Raw genomic sequence first — 19,821 nt, forward strand, 5'->3', positions numbered from 1 at the left:
TATGTGATATATATTTAGTATTCATAATTATTACTCATTCCGGTCCAAAAATAAGTGATTTTTTGGCTTTTTCGTGTGGTCCAAAATAAGTGATTTTTTCAGATTTCAAGAATGAATTAATTATTTTTTCCTACATTGCCCTTTGAGTAATTAATGTTAGAGTATGTGTTAGGAGTATTTATATGAAGAGATAGTAAATGTTAATATGGTCAATTTCATTGCTAATTAATGTTAAAAGGTGAGTTTCTTAATATGTGTGAAAACAACCAAAAAATCACTTATTTTGGACCGGAGGGAGTATTTATTTACGTAATGTATATAAATAGTAATAGTCTTATTATGTAAAACCAATTTGGTATCTATATTATATTAAAAGGAAAGTAGTTTGCAATGTGGTTAAGTCAAGTGGCAAACTAAAATGAAGCCGCTTGGCAATTTTAAGATAACATAAAAAAATTGGATTATAAATGGAAAAATATTTAATGAAAGTAGTAGTTCATGATTTTCTGTAAATTGAAAATTATACAAAAAATTTAATTACACTAGAAAGAAAAAAAATAATTTCTTAGGCATCAATTCGTCTAACAAAGATATTCTCAGAATCTGTAGGTTGCGATTGTCATGAGATGTGGAGCATGTGGGAAACATTGACAGAAGCTCTTCTATTTGAGATTACGGAGTCACAAGTAACCTGCGCATAAACATATGGATAGGGATGCCGATTCAGATGCGGCTAGAAAGGCTCGTTTGAGTGGCTTCATAGCAACTTTCATTCTAAAGGAAAGCGAAGAACCAACCTTTAGTCAATAGGAGCCCTACTTCCCTCTTTCCGACCTCATCACTTCAATTCAAGGGCAAACCCATTTCCTAGTCACCGGGCTGAGCGCACCTTTGGTACTTCAATAGGGCGAGCTGTTTGATAGTGACTTCTTTCGTTTGGTTTTAAGTTGAAATATTAATTCAATATTTAGTACACGCTTTGTATCTAACTTTATTTGCGAATAATATATATTAATACATATATCATATACATTACTATAAGTATTTTTAATTAAATTTTGTGTATAATTTAGTTATAATAGGAATTCTTTTTAAGAAAGACTTAATTAAATAAATATTTTGTATCTAAATAAATATTTTGTATCTTACATCTATATTATATTAAAGGAAATAGACTAAAAAAGATCATAAAATACTCAAAGCCAAATATTTTAAGATTTAAACAAAAAATGTTCTCTTTCGACAACCTGTTGGACGTAATACACAAAAATGAATGCATAAAATGTTCTCTTTTGTGAAAGTGTTGGACGTAAAAGGAGAGTAGTTTGATTTAATTTGTGTCTAATTCAATTATGGTAGGTATTCGTTTTTGAGAAAGAATCAATTAATATTTCGTTTTCAGAAAACTATTTATAAGATAAGAAAACACTTAAATATTATATATATATATATATAATATTATACTATATTATATTGAAAGGAATGTAGTGAGGCATGACATTAAGCCAAATGACATATTCAGAAAATGTCACTTAGAAATAGTACATGGAGAAATAATCTAAATAGAAATATTTCTACTTAGTATTTTAAGACATAATCTAAATAGATTTTTAGACAAATTTAATAAGAATTAAAACAACTTAAATTTGATCAAATTTAATTTATGATAGAAATCAATTAAAATTGACTCACATTATTATACTAAATAAATTTTGATAGCTTTCCAAATATAATTATTAACAAACCACTTGATCTGCTTTCTTTCATTTCATAATTTTATTATTTTTAGAAATAGTACATGGAGAAATAAAATGATAGTGAAAATATTATCATTAGATATAATGTGTTCAAACAAATAAGAAATTAACTTTTATGATTAATAATAAAACGAGTGTGGTAGAAATAGATATTAAATTAAATAAGCTAATGAAAGCCACATAACAATGTAATAATATTATGTATTGAATAATAGAATAGCAAAAATAAGGAATAAATATAGAGAAATTAATCAAAACTTTCATTATAAAGAAAAATGATAAAACTTATTTAAATTTGAGATGAGAAAGTTGTTATTTATCTATTATGATAAGAAAGATGATATTGTGGATAATACCATACAACTTCTGTCTGACAGATAAAATAAGAACTTAAAAATATTAAAAATAGCGTGAGAATATTTATGCTAAGAATTAGTTTAGAAAATAAAATAAAGTGAAATAAAATATTTAAAAATACTATTGATAAATTTAAAAAACTTAAGAATTCAAGCAATATTTTTAAAATAAAATAGATATTTATTTTAAGATTAAAAAATTTCTAAATTTATATTAAAGGATAGTAATGGATAATAATACTAAATAAAGTGGCAAATTAATTAAAAGCCATATAAAACTGTGATAATACCATATATTTGATAACATAATAGCAAAAGTAAAAAATAATTAAAAATTAAATATTAGAAATGAAAGAAAAAGACTATTTTGCTTAATATTAGGAAGTTCTTAAATTTATGATGAGAATGCTCAAACTATGGATATGACCACTAAAAATTAAAGTCTTACTAGATAAGAATTAAAATTTAAAAAATATAAAATAAATATCTAATATAAGTAATTTTATTAACTAAAATTAAAATTAAAATTTTATATCTTGAAACTAAAAGAGATTTTTTTATTGCATGTAATACAAAAAATAAATATAAAAAACTTAACAGATTTGGAATAATATAATAAAGGAACTTATATATTAATATTTTATACTAATCAAAGTTACAACTTAAAGTCAAATATGATATTATTTTGATTACAGGTAAAATATTAATTAAAAATTTTTTAGTAGGGAAGAGACTGTATAAAGAAAAAAATAGATATAATGTGAGAATATATTAAATTAATTTAAAATAAAATAAATTAAATAATTGAATAATATTCCAAAATATTATTTATAGATTTAAATAGTAAAATAGTTTCGAGTAAGAGGATAAAAGCGTAAAATATATTAAATTTCAAGAATAAAAAAATAATATTTATAGATAATTATTAAAAGGATAATAAGCAAAATATTAAGTCAATTAGTAAGCCGGAAAACTCACATGAAAGTATAATAATATTAAATAATAAATAATTTAATAATTATAAGCAAAGAACAAAAAAAATTCTGTAAAATTTAAAAGAATAAGACTTATTTAAGCTTTAGACCAAAAAAATAAACCAATATTGAGAATTTTATTAAAATAATATAATTTAATATGTTTAAACGAGACAAATCACCACATGACATAGTTAGTAATTTTTAATATTGATAATGAAACGAAATTCAAGTACTAAAATTAACCTATTGGATTATAGAAATATAGAAAAAGAAAATAGGTTATCCAATATGAGATTTGCGAAATGGTTTCATGTCTTGCTTCTTAATTAATATCTAATGATTATCTATAAATTTAATCCGGAAGGTTTATATTTTAAAGTTATTTATACATAATTCAAATAATCCAAATTACAATCCGATATGATTTGTGTCCGCGTATCACACGGGTACTAATACTAATTGAATTTAAAAGAGACGTCGGCAACGTGAACAATTCGTTGTGGAATTTGAGTTCTTTTAATGGAATAGTATTCAGTAATACTTGAGAAAGTCCAATTAGGAATTGGACTTATGGAAAGTCCATAAAGATCCAATGGTCACGCTAACCGTTGATTGGAATCTCAAATTTTCCATATGAGTTTATTTTGGAATAAACTTTTATCCTAAGTAAATTATTATCTCAATTAAATAGGAAAAAGGTTTATAGGTGATGCTATATATAATGAGTGATGGAGAAAATTTGCTGGACTAATTCTTTAGAAGAAAATTACTTTGTGAAAGTGAGAATACAATACAAAGCAAAAAGAGAAAATACAATTACAAGAAAAGTATTTCTTGTTCTTTTAACATGAAATTGGGATTTTTGTGAAAAATTTCAACACAATATTTCGTTCAATTTGTTCGCGGGTTTCATTGATCAAAGAGTTGATAGCAAGGATCGGTCTCAGTGTGGATACACATAGAGTCTTCGCACTATCGGATAAATTTTGAAACGAGACTCTCTTCACCAGGTACGTCTTAGATTCGATCTTTGACATGTAAATAAATTTTAAACACGAAAAAATCTGCCTAGAATTGTTATTGTCTTCCGCTATGTGTTAGAAACACCTATACCCAATCTTTCACATCCTTCTAGCTAGTCAATCATGACTGACCTGATCCATGGCATTAGGACCAAAGTCTTTCTCCTAATAAGAGGAGTCCAAATCCATTGAACCTGAAATTTTCTCCATGCAAATTGAAGACATTCCCCCAAGAATCCTTATAACTTGCCCAACAAATCCACCACCACCACCAGTCGCATAAACACCCAAGGACAAAAACACTGTAAATTAGCCTAGGCACGTCATATGTCGCCAAGTTTAAGTGTGGCATCTTCGCTGAAGTGAGGTGTCGGCACACACCTCAAAAGGCAATTAACCAAAAATCAGCTAACTAACTACTTTTTAAATGAAAAAAAAAAAGAAAGATATGCTGATCCAAGAAGGCCGTGGGCTTTATCTTGATGAAAGGCAGCTAGTAAATTGTTCTTGTTTATTTACTTAATATGCTACGTCACTAAGATGAGAAATGCACCCATCCATAAAAAAAAACATGCTAGAGCATCATCAAATTTTGCAACATTATCAGAATTTCATCATAGAATAGTATGATATCACATTTACTGATGATTATTTGTACAACACAAAAATTGAAAATTGTGTGTACAGTTGAATTGTATGTCACACCCCAATCTTGGGAGGTGTGGCTGGCACCCGATGCCCGAAGGCCCGAGCGAACCAACCATGAGATATGATCTGAAATATATTAATTTGCAGGCAGAAAAGCCCAAAACGACATATATATATATATATATATATATATATATATATATATATATATATATATATATATATATTAGGCCAACAAGGCTGCAACAACAGTATAACAGCTATCCAGAAGGCCGATAGGGCCATACAAAAAAAAATATACATGCTATGACCGCTAGTCTGCAAGCCTCTAAGAGTGTATGACAATCTCAACAGGCCGGGGCAAGACCCCCGACATGCCCAAAAATACACATATACATCTGTAACAGTACTTATGGACTCAAAGTCAGCAACTCCGAAGAAGTGGAGTGCGAAACCCAACGCTGATCCTGGGGTCCTATTGATGAGGCACGCCGCTCTGTCTAGGGCATGAACACAGTGCATAAAAAGGCGTCAGTACGAAATATGTACTGAGTATGTAAGGCGACAAGTGTAACATGAAAAATGTAATTAACAATAGAAGAGATATAGAGACAATTTGAATTCTGAAACTAGCCTCGATAGGAAACTAAAATTCAACATGGATATAAATGTATGCTCGTGGAATCGTCGCTCACTATCGCTACTTATAATATATCACATTATATAATAATAAATCCCTCGTGGGGATATAATATCCATAACATACCCGGCCATAATAAAGGCTCGGTAGAATCGTACCCGGCCACGTGAAGCTCGGTAATCCCAACTGATCAATGGTTACACAATAAGTGTCATACCCGGCCGTCTATAGTGCGGCTCGTTAATGAAAGTAAATACATACATATATTAAATCATGAATTATATAAGTACAATGCAAAACTAACTTTAAAAGACGTATTCTAAGAAGAGTAGTGGCCTATCATCATTATTCCCCGACTATCATGGTTGTCGCTAAAATATTTAATTTTCAACTACGAGCCAACAAGTACTAAGAACATGAAAGTTATGTATTATGAGTACCTTTGAAGTAAGTGTTACTTATTCATGATTTATATGGACGTCGAAAGGAGAACGAGTCAAAAGGCTCTAGTTCTTTTTAAACAAGGAACAAGGAAAACCGAGAATTCATAGGTATTCTCTGAAGTAAACAATCTATGAGAAAGGATTAGGTCTAAGCATCTTTATAAGTTGAAGGTGAAATAACTCGAATCCGATGAAACAATTCGATAAACGTTTATTCTAGTCATACCGAAAAGTATAGCAAAGCCCTACATACCATGTCGATGGAGTTATATACGGTTTTCGAGACCTCGAAAGCCTTAGGAATGATTTCCTACATAATACGAACCATTCAATATCAAATTCAAGCTCATATCTTACATAATTCTTCATTTAGACATTTATGCGAACAACTTGCGACCATGAATTTGTAGACTCTTTTGTAGTTTAATTTCTCCTCAACACACCACCAAATTTTTACTTTACTACATCTCCTCATCGACACGATTCCATCCATGTCTTCACAGATCCAAACAACACAATAAAACCATATAAAACAACCCCAACAATCAAGTCATATTAAGAGAGGTTTCTTAAAAAAATCAAGAACATTTCTATAGAGGTTTCAACTATTTCTTAGGAATTCTTATGGTAGAAGTTTACAAAGATCAAAGAGGAAGTTAAATCATACCTTGTGTGACCAGAATTACTTTAAATTCGAGATTAATTCAAGGCGGAGTCTTCCTACGAAAAGTGAAACACAAAAGATATCACGATTCCGAAGCTACCATGGTGTTCTCTATCTTGAGGATGACTAAATTGTTGTTATGATTGGCTAGATGGATGGGAGGAGTTTGAGAGGAAATTCCTAGGTTTTAGGTTCTGTTTTGGAGAGGATAAAATGCAGGGGTTCTGTTTTAAATTGACTTAAATAAAATAAATTTTAACTAAAACCGACTAAGCACACTGTTCCCATAACAGTGTGCACCCCTCTGCGAAAATGTTAATATATCTCTACTCTGAAGTCTTATTAACAAACGATTTATTGGGTTGGAAACTAGACTCATAGACCTTCGATTCGGTGGATAGAACACACCATAACTCCTAGTATATTGAGAGAAAAGCTCATCAATATTTTATCCAAATTTCAATGAAATTTAAAACCCGTAACTTGCGGCGATCTTTGTCAAATTTTTAATCACAACTCGAATGACTTCCAATCTTAACGTATAACTGTCGTATCATTTAAATATCTCATAGAAATTATCTTCCTATAGAATTAGCCCCTTTACAACATGATAACGCCGAATACACAAGATGTAACATTTTCCTCTCCTTAAGAACATTCGTCCTCGAATGTTAGCGGTTAACCTAACTTCTGGAAAAAAAAATTTAAAAAATTTTGCCAGAGTTTCCCCTGTAAATAGAACTATCCAAAACCTGTCATCAGTCCAAACATACATATCCAATGCCACACAAGGCTACACATCATCATAATAACATCAACTTGGCCCCACACGATCGTTTACTTATACAATAATAATAATAAGAAGGTTAGCCATAACTTAATTACCTCAGCTGTCACTGGTTGATATCTATGCAACACCTGCCATAGTTGTCTCAAACATATCACCTAAAGGCCCAAATAAATGAGGGTATCTGGACTTCATGTCCTCCTCGGCCTCCCATGTCATTTCCTCTACATTATTGTTCCTCCAAAGTACTTTTTATTGAGGCTATCTCTTTAGTCCGTAGCTTACGAATTTGACGGTCAAGAATGGCAACAAGTATTTCTTCATATGACAAGTCCTCGGTAACTTGAATATCCTCAATAGGGCTGATGCAAGAAGGATCACCTAAAAATTTGCGAAGCATGAAAACGTGAAATACCGGATGGATTGCGTCTAATTCTGGTGGCAAGTCAAGTTTGTAGGCTACTCGCCAAATTCTCTAAACAATCTGATATGGCCCGATATATCTTGGGTTGAGTTTTCCCTTCTTGCCAAATCTCATTACACCCTTCATAGGCGATACTTTCAAGAATACCCAGTCTCCCACAGCAAATTCCAAGTCTCGACGTCAGTTATCTGGATATGATTTCTGTTGACTTTGAGTTGTACGCAACCTTTTCTGGATCAACTTTACCTTTTGTACAGCTTGGCGTACCAATTCGGGTCCTAGCAACTTTGTCTCACCAACATCAAACCAGCCAATAGGAGATCTGTATTTCCTCCCATATAGTGCCTCATAGGGTGCCATTTGAATACCGACGTGATAACTGTTGTTGTAGGCAACTCAATAAGCGGTAAATGATCTTCCCAACTTCCCTTGAAGTCTATGATACAAGCTCGCAACATATCTTCGAGCGTCTGAATAGTGCATTCGGCTTGTCCGTCGGTCTGCGGATGAAATGTTGTACTAAGATTAACAAGAGTACCCAAACCTTCTTGAAAAAATCTCCAGAAATTAGATGTAAATTGGGCACCTCTGTCAGATATAATAGAAAGTGGAACTCCATGTAACCGAACTATTTCCTTGATATACAGTCTCGCATAGTCTTCAGCTGAATAAGTGGTCCTATCTGGGAGAAAGTGAGCTGATTTCGTCAGCCTATCCACAATGACCCAAATAGAATCGAACTTCCGCGAGAATTAGGCAATCCTGTAATGAAATCCATATTAATCGATTCCCATTTACAAGCTGGAATCTCAATATTTTGAAGTAGCCCTCTAGGTTTCTGGTGTTCAGCTTTAACCTGCTGGCAGTTGGGACACTAAGCCACAAATGTGGCTATATCGTTCTTCATACCGTTCCACCAGTATAGCTGACGAAGATCATAATACATTTTGGTTGAACCAGGATGAATTGAGTAACGAGACTAGTGCATCTCTGTCATAATTTGCTTACAAAGTTCCCCAACATTAGGGACACACCATCGGCCCTTATATTTTAGAATTCCATCATCAAATTGCTCGAACAATTGCTTCTTCTGAAAATGGATGCTCTCTTTAATCTTGACTAGCTCCGGATCCTCAAATTGACGTATTTCTACCTCAGCTACCAGTGATGACCCCGCAATATTTTGGACTACTACACCCTGGTCACCTTTATCATTTAGCCGCACACTTAGGTTAACCAATCGATATATCTCCTTAGTCATTTCTAATTTCCTAGCTTCTACATGTTTCACGCTGCCCATGGATTTGCGACTCAACGCATCAACTACCACATTCGCTTTGCCCGGATGGTACAAAATATCCACATCATAGTCCTTCAGCAATTCAAGCCATCTCCTTTGTCTCAAGTTCAACTCTTTCTACTTAAATATATATTGTAAACTTTTGTGATCTGTATAGATATCTACATGAACACCATAAAGATAATGACGCCATATTTTCAACGCAAATATAACAGCTGCTAACTCAATATCATGAGTCGAATAATTGTGTTCGTGCTTCCACAACTGCCTCGAAGCATATGCAATAACTTTGCCATGCCGCATTAGAACATATCCCAATACAACCCTAGATGCATCACAATATACCACATAACCTTCAGATCCCTCAGGAAGTGCTAGAACAGGTGCTGATGTTAAGCATTTATTCAACTCATGAAAGCTCCTTTCACATGCATCAGACCATTGGAACTTAACGGCTTTGTGTGTCAATTTTGTTATGGAAGCAGCAATAGAAGAGAAGTTCTCCACAAATCTCCGATAATAACCAGCTAAGCCCAAGAAACTACGAACTTCCGTAGGAGTTGTGGGTCTAGGCCAATTTTGTACTGCTTCAATTTCCTAACCATCTACCTTAATACCTTCATCGGAAATGATATGCCCAAGGAATGCCACTGAATTCAACCAAAATTCGCATTTGGAGAATTTAGCATATAATTTCTGATTTTTCAAAGTTTGCAACACCACACGCAAATGATCCTCATGTTCTGCTTCTGATCAAGAATATACCAGAATATTATCAATGAAAACAATTATAAATATATCTAGAAATGGCTTGAAAACCCAATTCATTCAATCCATGAAAGTTTCTAGCACATTAGTAAGACCGAAAGACATCACAAGGAATTCATAATGGCCATATCTAGTCCGAAAAGCCATTTTCAGAATATCTCTCTCCTTAACTCGCAACTGGTGATAGCTGGATCGAAGGTCAATCTTTAAGAAATACTTGGCACCTTGGAACTGATCAAACAAATCATCAATTCTGGGTAAGGGGTACTTGTTCTTGATAGTAACTTTGTTGAGCTGACGATAGTCAATACACATTCTTAACGAACCGTCCTTCTTACGAACAAACAACACTGGTGCACCCTAGGGAGAAGTATTGGGCCTGATAAAGCCCTTATTCAGAAGATCCTTCAATTGGGCTTTCAATTCTTTTAACTCAGCAGGAGCCATTATGTATGAAGGAATAGATATTGGCTAAGTATCTGGAAGCACATCAATAGCAAAGTCGATTTCTCTTTTGGGAGGAAGACCAGGAAATTCATCAGGAAATACATCGGGAAATTCATTCACGATGGGAACCGATTGAAGGGTTGGAGATTTCACCTCTATATCATGCACTCGTACCAAATGATAGATGTACCCCTTCAAAATCATCCTTCGAGCTTTAAGGTAAGAAATAAACTTCTGCTTAGGCGTTGCAGCATCACCTTTCCGTTCAATAATAGGCTCACTTGGAAAATTAAAACGAACAATCTTTGTCTAGCAATCTACATTGGCATAACAAGAAGCTAGCCAATCCATACCCATAATGCTATCAAAATCAACCATTTCTAGCTCATGCAAATCAACTAACGTATGGCGGTCATGAATCTTCACGTCTAACTACAACAGACTCACCCAGTGGAGTAGATACCTCAAATGACTTATGCAACAAGTCAGGCTCTCTATCCCATTTACTAGCAATGAAGGGGGAGATATACGACAATGTAGAACCAGGATCTATCAAAGCATACATATCGATAGAAAAAACGGATAGTATATTTGTAACCATGTCCGGAGATGACTCTAAATCCTGACGACTCGATAAAGCATATATGCGATTCTGCTGATCTCCTGAACCAGAAGCTCCAAATCTTCCCCTACCCCTGCCAGCTGATGTCTGCATACTCTGCCTAGGAGGACGTACCGAAGTAGAAGAAGCCCCTGCAGATGCCGTCGGCTGATCCATACTCCCTCTGCCTGTCATCGGACAATGTCTCATAATATGACCTAGCTGTCCATATGCATAACATGCATCAGAACCCTGACGACATGGTATAAAATGATTTCGGCCACATCGATCACATCTGGGAAACTGAGGCCTCATCTGACTGAACTCGCCTCTAAACTGTGGACCTGGGGTCCGTGAACTCTGACCTGGACCAGAATAAGTGGTCTGATCATGTCGCTGTCCTTGAAACTGTGGTGGTGCACTGGCTACCAGATAAGATGGACGCTAGGAAACTGTAGCCTAAATCCACCTCGAAACTCTCCTGTGTTACCTGCGAACCACGCCCTCTTCTGCTGGCCTCTATCATGCTCTCGATTGGATCGTTGTTGCCTCTTGCGATCCTCTAGACCCTGTGCATATGCTTGAATATGGGCAATATCCATTCCTTGGTTTGGAGAAGCTATAGTTCACTCATTTATCAAGTGTGCCCCAAACCACTAACAAACTAGTGTACCTGATCACTTATATCAGCAATAATCGTAGGAGCATACCTAGCCAAAGAGTTGAACTGCATGATATATTCTCGAACGCTCGTATTACCCTGTTCTAAGTGTAAGAACCTATCTCGTCGGGCTTTTCGAAGCTCAATTAGCAAATATTGCTGTAAAAATGCCTCAAAGAACTCGTTCCATGTCACTGGTGGCACATTAGGCCTCCGAGTCTACTTCCAAGTCTCATACCATGTCACAACAATATCACGTAGTCTATAAGAAGTAAACTCCACTGACTCAACATCTGTGGCATGTATAATTTGTAAGGTCCATTGCATATGATCTAGAAAATCCTGTAGGTCAGCATTAGGATCAACCCATGTAAATACTGGAGGATCCAAGTTGATAAAGTCTCGAACTCTCGCACTCACAAACCTATTAGCAATACTGAGGGTTTGGTGTTGGGCCTAGGAGGCCACTATTCGAGTCAGCAATTGTACAACGCTCTGCATGTCTAGGTCCTGATCAGGAACAACTGGGAGAGGGACTGGAGGTACGTTAGCTCCTCTACGCCCTTCCGGGGGTGGTGGGGGTGCTGGCCCGGAAGCTTAAGAATCAGCCTCATTCTATGGCTCTTATTGATCTACATTAGTAGGTGGAACTTGACTTGTGCCCTCTCCCGCCTCTTCAACCAACCTCTGGATAAATTTCATAGCCACTTGTTGTCTCGTAGTATTAAGCATCACTGAGAAGGTAAACAAAAAGAGAATTAGGAATGAACACTTATGATTAGGCTCTATTGCACGATTTAGATCAAGAAGAAAGTAATAATCCTAAATGTCCAATAGCCTCATATTTATAAGTGTGGTGCACAACACACCATAAACAAGACTCTACTAGACACGGCTTGCAGACTCCCTAAGACTGACCTGCTCTGATATCAAGTTTGTCACACCCTAATCTTGGGAGGTGTGGTTGGCACCCGATGCCCGAAGGCCCGAGCGAACCAACCATGAGATATGATCTGAAATATATTAACCTACAGGCAGAAGAGCCCAAAACGACACACACACACACACACACACACATACACACACACACACACACACATATATATATATATATATATATATATATATAACCTAGGCCAACAAGGCTGCAACAACAGTATAACAACTATCCAGAAGGCCGATAGGGCCATACAAAAAAAATAAACATGCAATGACCGCTAGTCTGCAAGCCTCTAAGAGTGTAAGACAATCTCAACAGGTCGGGACAAGGCCCCCGACATGCCGAAAACTACACATAGACATCTGTAACAGTACCTATGGACCCAAAGTCAGCAACTCCGAAGAAGTGGAGTGCGAAACCCAACGCTGATCCTGGGGGTCCTACTGAAGAGGCACGCCGCTTTGTCTATCCGAGCCTGTGGGCATGGACACAGCGCACAAAAAGGCATCAGTACGAAATATGTACTGAATATGTAGGGCGACAAGTGTAACATGAAAAATTTAATTAACAATAGAAGAGATATAGAGACAATTTGAATTCTGAACCTAGCCTCGATAGGAAACTAAAATTCAACATGGATATAAATGTATGCTCATGGAATCGTTGCTCACTATCGCTACTTATAATATATCACATTATATAATAATAAATCCCTCTGTGGGGCTATAATATCCATAACATACCCGGCCATAATAGAGGCTTGGCAGAATCGTACCCAGCCACGTGAAGCTCGGTAATCCCAACCGATCAGTGGTTACACAATAGGTGTCATACCCGGCCGTCTATAGTGCAGCTCGGTAATGAAAGTAAATACATACATATATTAAATCATGAATTATATAAGTGCAATGCAAAACTAACCTTAAAAGACGTATTCTAAGAAGAGTCGAAGTGACATATCATCATTATTCCCTGACTATCATGGTTGTCGCTAAAATATTTAATTTTCAACTATGAGCCAACAAGTACTAAGAACTTGAGAGTTATGTATTATGAGTACCTTTGAAGTAAGTGTTACTTATTCATGATTTATATGGACGTCGAAAAGAGAATGAGTAAAAAGGCTCTAGTTCTTTTTAAACAAGGAACAAGAAAAACCGAGAATTCATAGATATTCTCTGAAGTAATCAATATATGAGAAAGGATCAGGTCTAAGTATCTTTATAAGTTGAAGGTGAAATAACTCAAATCCGACGAAACAATTCGATAGACGTTTATTCGAATTCTTGTCATGCCGAAAAGTATAGCGAAAGCCCTACATACCTTGTCGATGGAGTTATATACGATTTTCGAGACCTAGAAAGCCTTATGAATGATTTAATACATAATACGAACCATTCAATATCAAATTCAAGCTCATATATTATATAACTCTTCATTTAGACATTTATGCGAACAACTTGCGGCCATGAATTTGTAGACTCTTTTGTAGTTTAATTTCCCCCTAACACACCACAAATTTTTTACTTTACTACATCTACTCATTGAAATGATTCCATACATGTCTTCACATATCTAAACAACACAATAAAACCATATAAAACAGCCCAACAATCAAGTCATATTAAGAGAGGTTTCTTAAAAAAATCAAGAACATTTCTATAGAGGTTTCAACTATTTCTTAGGAATTCTTATGGTAGAAGTTTACAAAGATCAAAGAGGAAGTTAAATCATACCTTTTGTGACCAGAATTACTTTAAATTCGAGATTACTTCAAGGCGGAGTCTTCCTACGAAAAGTGAAACACTGAAGAATTCACGATTCCGAAGCTACCATGGTGTTCTCTATCTTGAGGATGACTAAATTGTTGTTATGATTAGCTAGATGGATGGGAGGAGTTTGAGAGGAAATCCCTAGATTTTAGGTTCTATTTTGGAGAGGATAAAATGCAGGGGTTCTGTTTTAAATTGACTTAAATAAAATAAATTTTAACTAAAACCGACTAAGCACACTGTTCCCATAACAGTGTGCACCCCTGTACGAAAATATTAATATCTCTCTACTCTGAAGTCATATTAACGAATGGTTTATTGAGTTAGAAAATAAACTCATAGACCTTCGATTCGGTGGGTAGAACACACCATAAATCTTAGTATATTGAGAGAAAAGCTCATCAAAATTTTGTCCAAATTTCATAGCAATTTAAAACCCGTAACTTGCGGCAATCTTTGTCGAATTTTTAATCATAACTCGGATGACTTCCAATCTTAACGTATAACTATCGCATCATTTAAATATCTCATATAAATTATCTTCCTATCGAATTAGCTCCTTTATAGCATGATAACGCCGAATACACAAGGTGTAACATTGTACCCCCAACCTTTCTACTACATCTTTCACCCTATGTGTCTTCAGAATTCATCACAAAATAGTTTTGTACATGATTGCTTGTACAACACTAAAATTGAAAATTGTGTGTACAACTTATTTATGCCGCAGGCCCTATGGAATCTTGTTCTGTACATGATTATCGATACAACACTAAAATTGAAAATTATGTACAACTGATTTGTACCATCGGCCCTATGGAATCTTGTTCTGTACATGATTTCTGTACAACACTAAACTTGAAAATTGTGTGTACAACTGATTTGTACCTCCATCTTTCACCTATTACGTGTCTTTAGAAATTCACCACAAAATAGCATAGACTCTTGTTTTTTATATGATTGAACCGACACCCTTTTACACCACCTTTCACCTACTAGTATTGATATTTTTCACCAACTATATATCTATAAATTTTTGTATAAGGATCTTTCACCTACAATTGGTTTCCCAACAATCTTCAAGCAACGAAACTTAGTTGTGCATTAGCAATGAAACGATCAGTGACCTCATGAATTGTTGGCAAAGGCTTCATGGATACCTAATTCTAGTTCTCTAGTTCAGATTATCCATACCAAGAAGAAAGTGAATCAACAGATCATGTTGTGAGTAGGGGCAATTGCGGTCCTATATCAGGTTTCCAAATTCACTCCATATCAGTTTGGCACGATTAAAATATTGTTTTACGCCCATAGTTCCTTGATTCAAATCTCGCAGCATCTCTGTCCACTTATACAACTTTGCGTCATAAGGTTCATAATACTGTTCTTCCAAACGATCCCAAATTTCTTTGGAAGTTTTCTGTGTTAATTTCTCTGCTATTTCAACACGGATTGACGCCAGTAGTCGGTGTAAAGAATAGCATAAGAAGAGTATTATTTGGAGACCTTCTGCTAGCCCAAGATCGTTAACTAAGATTGGAGGATTCAACTAAAGAAGAGGAAGCTTGAAAAGAGAAAAGAAATTTTTAAAAGGAGAACTTTGTTATTGAAAAAGACTTTCTTGAAATTGGCTTCGTTACAAATGCCTAAGACCACCCCTATTTATACTTCTCTAAGGATGGTTCTAGATAATATTCTAGAACATGTAAAAGAAAAATCTAATGAACCTTATCTTCCCATACTACTCTAGAATATCTAGATGTCTCTAATAGATAACTTTATCTTCCCACAACATTCTAGAATATCTAGACGTGTCTATTAAATAAATATCAAGTATACTACACTTGGACATTCTAGAGAAATCTATGTTTTTCCAAAAGATCAACTAAACTTTATTTTTCGCACACTCCCCCTTAACGTGATTTTTTTTAAACTACTCCAAGCTTGTCACGGAAGAACTCGAACGAAGCTTTAGCAAGTGACTTGATGAAGATATCAACAATATTCTCCTAACTTTGCACTTCTAAAGTATTGATAGTTACATCAAGAACCTTTTCCCAAATAAAGTGATGTTCCACCTCAATGTGTTTAGTTCTTGCATGGAATACTGGATTATTTGCAAGCTTGATGGCACTTTGATTATCTCCAAAGATCACAATTGGCTTTGATATAGGTAGATGCAAGTCTTCAACAAGTCTTTGTAGGCATACACATTCTTGAGCAGTAAGAGCAGCTGTTTTATACTCCAAATCGATGGTTGACAAGGAAACCGAGTATTGCTTCTTGATATACCAAGAAACACTTGTTCCACCACAGAGAAAAATATAGCCTGATGCAGATCTTCGTTCATCCAAATCACCACTAAAATCAACATCTGTATAACCAGCTAACACCAAATCATTCTTCTTCTAGAAGAAAAAGCCCATGTCTGATGTTGAGTTGATATACTTTAGAATCCTCTTTGCAGCTTCTAAGTGAGGCTTTCTTGGACTTTGCATAAATCCGCTTACATATCCCACCGAGAAGGCAATGTCCGACCTTGTAATAGTCAAATACAGGAGACTTCCAACAAGAGCCAGAAAAGGCTTGGGATCTACAAGAAATGAGCCTTCGTCCCGCCTTAACCTTGTACGTATCTCAAGAGGAGCAGAACATGTTTTGCTTTGCTTCAATCCAAACCTATCAACAAGTTTCTTGGCATATACTTCTTGAGTGACAAAGATACCTTTGTTCATGTTTGTCACCTCTAAGCCAAGAAAATGGTGTAGCTCTCCCAACTTCTTGATGTTAAATCTTATGGAAAGCTCATCTTGAAGCCTAGCAACTTCATCTTCATTATTTCCTGTTATTATCGTATCATCCACGTACAAAAGAACAACTATATGCAAGTCTCCTTGTATTTTAACAAATAAGCTAGGATCTGAGTGTGATGCATCATAGCCATAGAAATGTAGATACTGAGCAATTTTACTATACCATGCTCGTGGAGCTTGCTTGAGGCCATAAAGGGCCTTCTTAGGTTTGCAGACATAATCAGGATGTAAGTTAGAGATATACCCGGGTGGTTGCTCCATATAAATATCTTTGTCAAGCTCTCCATATAAGAAATCATTCTTCACGTCAAGTAGCCATAATTTGCAATTATGCGAGGCTGTCAAGGCTAGCACAACTCGGATAGAGATCATCTTAGCCACCGGACTGAAGGTTTCTTCATAATCTTCACCGTACTTTTGAGAAAATTCCCGAGCAACCAGCCTTGCTTTATATCTATCTATGCTGCCATCTGCTCTTCTTTTGATTTTGTAAACCCATTTACAAGAAATGGGTTGTACATCCTTCGGCTTTGGTAAAAGGCTCCAAGTTTGATTTTTTGTCAGAGCCTCCATTTCATCATCCATAGCAAGCTCTCACTCTTTGACTCCTTTAGCTTCTTCGAATAAGGAAGGTTCTTCATCATCAATTGGTCCTGCAAAGAAACAGGAATACACACTGACAAAATTTTCATATCTGAAGCGAGATGGCTTGATAATAGTTCTTTTTAGCTTTCCTGAACCACTTGAATCATCTTCTTGTTTTTCATGTTGTTGAGGTCTAGGACTCCCCCTTTCTCTTAAATCTTCGGCAATCATATTATCTAGAGAAGCACCTGCAATGGGAAAGCTTGAATCTCCATTATTTAAGGTTTTTGAACTCACTCCATCCAATGAAGCTCCATAATACAAAGACACTTCGTCGAATATGATATCCCTTGAGACAACAAAGAGATGAGATTTAGGATCCATGCATTTCCATCCCTTTTTTCTTTCATCATATCTGACAAAGATGCATTTTCTTGCCTTGACATCCAACTCACTCCGTTGAGAATCCGAAATTTGAACATAACAAATAGATCCAAAAACCCTAAGGTATTTCACGCTAGGCTTTTCTCCAAACATTAATTCACAGGGAGACTTCATATTGTTTGAAGAAAGTGGCATCCTGTTAATCACTTATGCTGCACATTTAATACCTTCAGCCCACAAGGCTCTAGGTAAATTCTTGGCATGAAGCCAACTCTTACATGTCTCAGTTAAGTGTCAGATCTTCTTTTCAATCACTCCATTTTGTTGTGGTGTATCAATGTATGTGAGTTCTCTTTTAATAACATGCGGACGATAATAGGATAGAAATTCATCTGAAGTGAATTCTCCGTCATTACCAGTTCACAACCGCCTTATTCTGGAATTGAGTTCGCCTTCAACTGTTTCTTTGAACTCCACATACTTACTGAAAACTTCTGACTTGTGCTTCACAAAATAAACCTAAGTGAATCTAGTAAATCATCAATGAAAATTAGCATATGAAGGAGTTATCGTTGGCCCCATCAAGTCACTGTGAACAAGTTCTAGTGAGGCATTACACCTTGATAAGGATCTGTCAAATGGAAGATGATGTGCCTTTCCATATTGACATCCTTCACAAACCTTTCCTCTACCAAAAATTCTTAAGTTAGGCAAACCTTTTACTAGATTCAACTTTACCATGGCTTTTAATTTATCCATGCTTAGATGCCCAAGTCTAGCATGCCAAAGATGTGTATTATCATTGCTACTCATATTCTCAATATATGAATTAGAGGTAAATAAAACATATAAATCATTAACTCTCTTACTAGAGTGAATGATATCTGCCTTGAGCACCTTGATATTTCGGAGGAACTTCACATCACGTGGGCTAAATAGCAAATAGTTTCCAGCATCTACAACTTTTGCAACTGAAAATCGATTTTTCTTCATATCTGGAACATAAAAGACATTGTTGAGGGTGATAGTGTCTTTTTGCTTCTCGTTGATCACAACAGTGCCTTCCTTCTCCACATTATGGACTATATTATTTGCTGTAACAATAACATCATGTCTGTTTTATTCGCGAAAGGTGGAGAATTTGGATTAATCTCTAGTGAGATGGTGCCCACATCCTGAATCGTCGATCCAGTCTCTTTCAAAATTAATGGAAGCCATGGTATTTATTGCTCGAGTTTCTGCTGCGAAGCACTTTACCTAGTCTTCTTCTTTTTCTTCTTCTTCAGTAACTTTTTTTGTTTGAGCCATATTGCACTCTTTGGCTCGACAATATCTTTTTTATGTGCCCAACTTTTCCACAACGGTAATATTTTTAAAGCTTTTTACCTTTACTGGAAGACTCCACCTTCTTTCCTGGCGAGCTTGAACCACTTGAGGACCGAAAATGCATGTTATCTCTTGATTTCCCTTTAAATTTCCTCTTATCGACGACAAAAGCATTTCCTTCTCCTTCTTTGATAGATACACCCGCCATTTGTTTGGCTAGTAGCTTTTGTGACGATACCAAATTCTCAAATTCTTCCAAAGATGGTTGTTGAACCCATCCTTGAATCAATGTAACAAAGGGAACATATTCTGTCATTAAACCACGAATAATAATTCTTCTTATTCATGCTTCAGAGATAGCCTTGTCCGAATTTAATAGAGAAATTTCGGAACACATATTATTAACCTTCAAAAAATACTCGGCGATAAAGAGATTACCTTAACTGGTGTTAGCTAACTCGTTTTCCAAAATCTAGAGCCGAGCTTACTCCTTCTTGTTAAACAGC

At 35.3% G+C, this 19,821-nt stretch overlaps 1 protein-coding gene across 1 annotated transcript; it reads right to left on the bottom strand.

Moving 5' to 3' along the window:
* Window positions 1-8,697: 8,697 nt before the first annotated feature.
* On the bottom strand, window positions 8,698-11,436 carry LOC142177557 (uncharacterized). The gene is made up of 5 exons (XM_075246682.1): window positions 11,325-11,436; window positions 10,697-11,259; window positions 10,276-10,542; window positions 9,184-9,615; window positions 8,698-9,090 (listed from the first exon to the last, which is right to left on the bottom strand). The coding sequence occupies exons 1-5, from the start codon at window positions 11,434-11,436 to the stop codon at window positions 8,698-8,700; spliced, it is 1,767 nt and encodes a 588-aa protein (XP_075102783.1).
* Between the last annotated feature and the right edge of the window lie 8,385 nt (window positions 11,437-19,821).

Source organism: Nicotiana tabacum, chromosome 3, assembly GCF_000715075.1.
Source record: "Nicotiana tabacum cultivar K326 chromosome 3, ASM71507v2, whole genome shotgun sequence".
NCBI classification, from domain to species: domain Eukaryota; kingdom Viridiplantae; phylum Streptophyta; class Magnoliopsida; order Solanales; family Solanaceae; genus Nicotiana; species Nicotiana tabacum.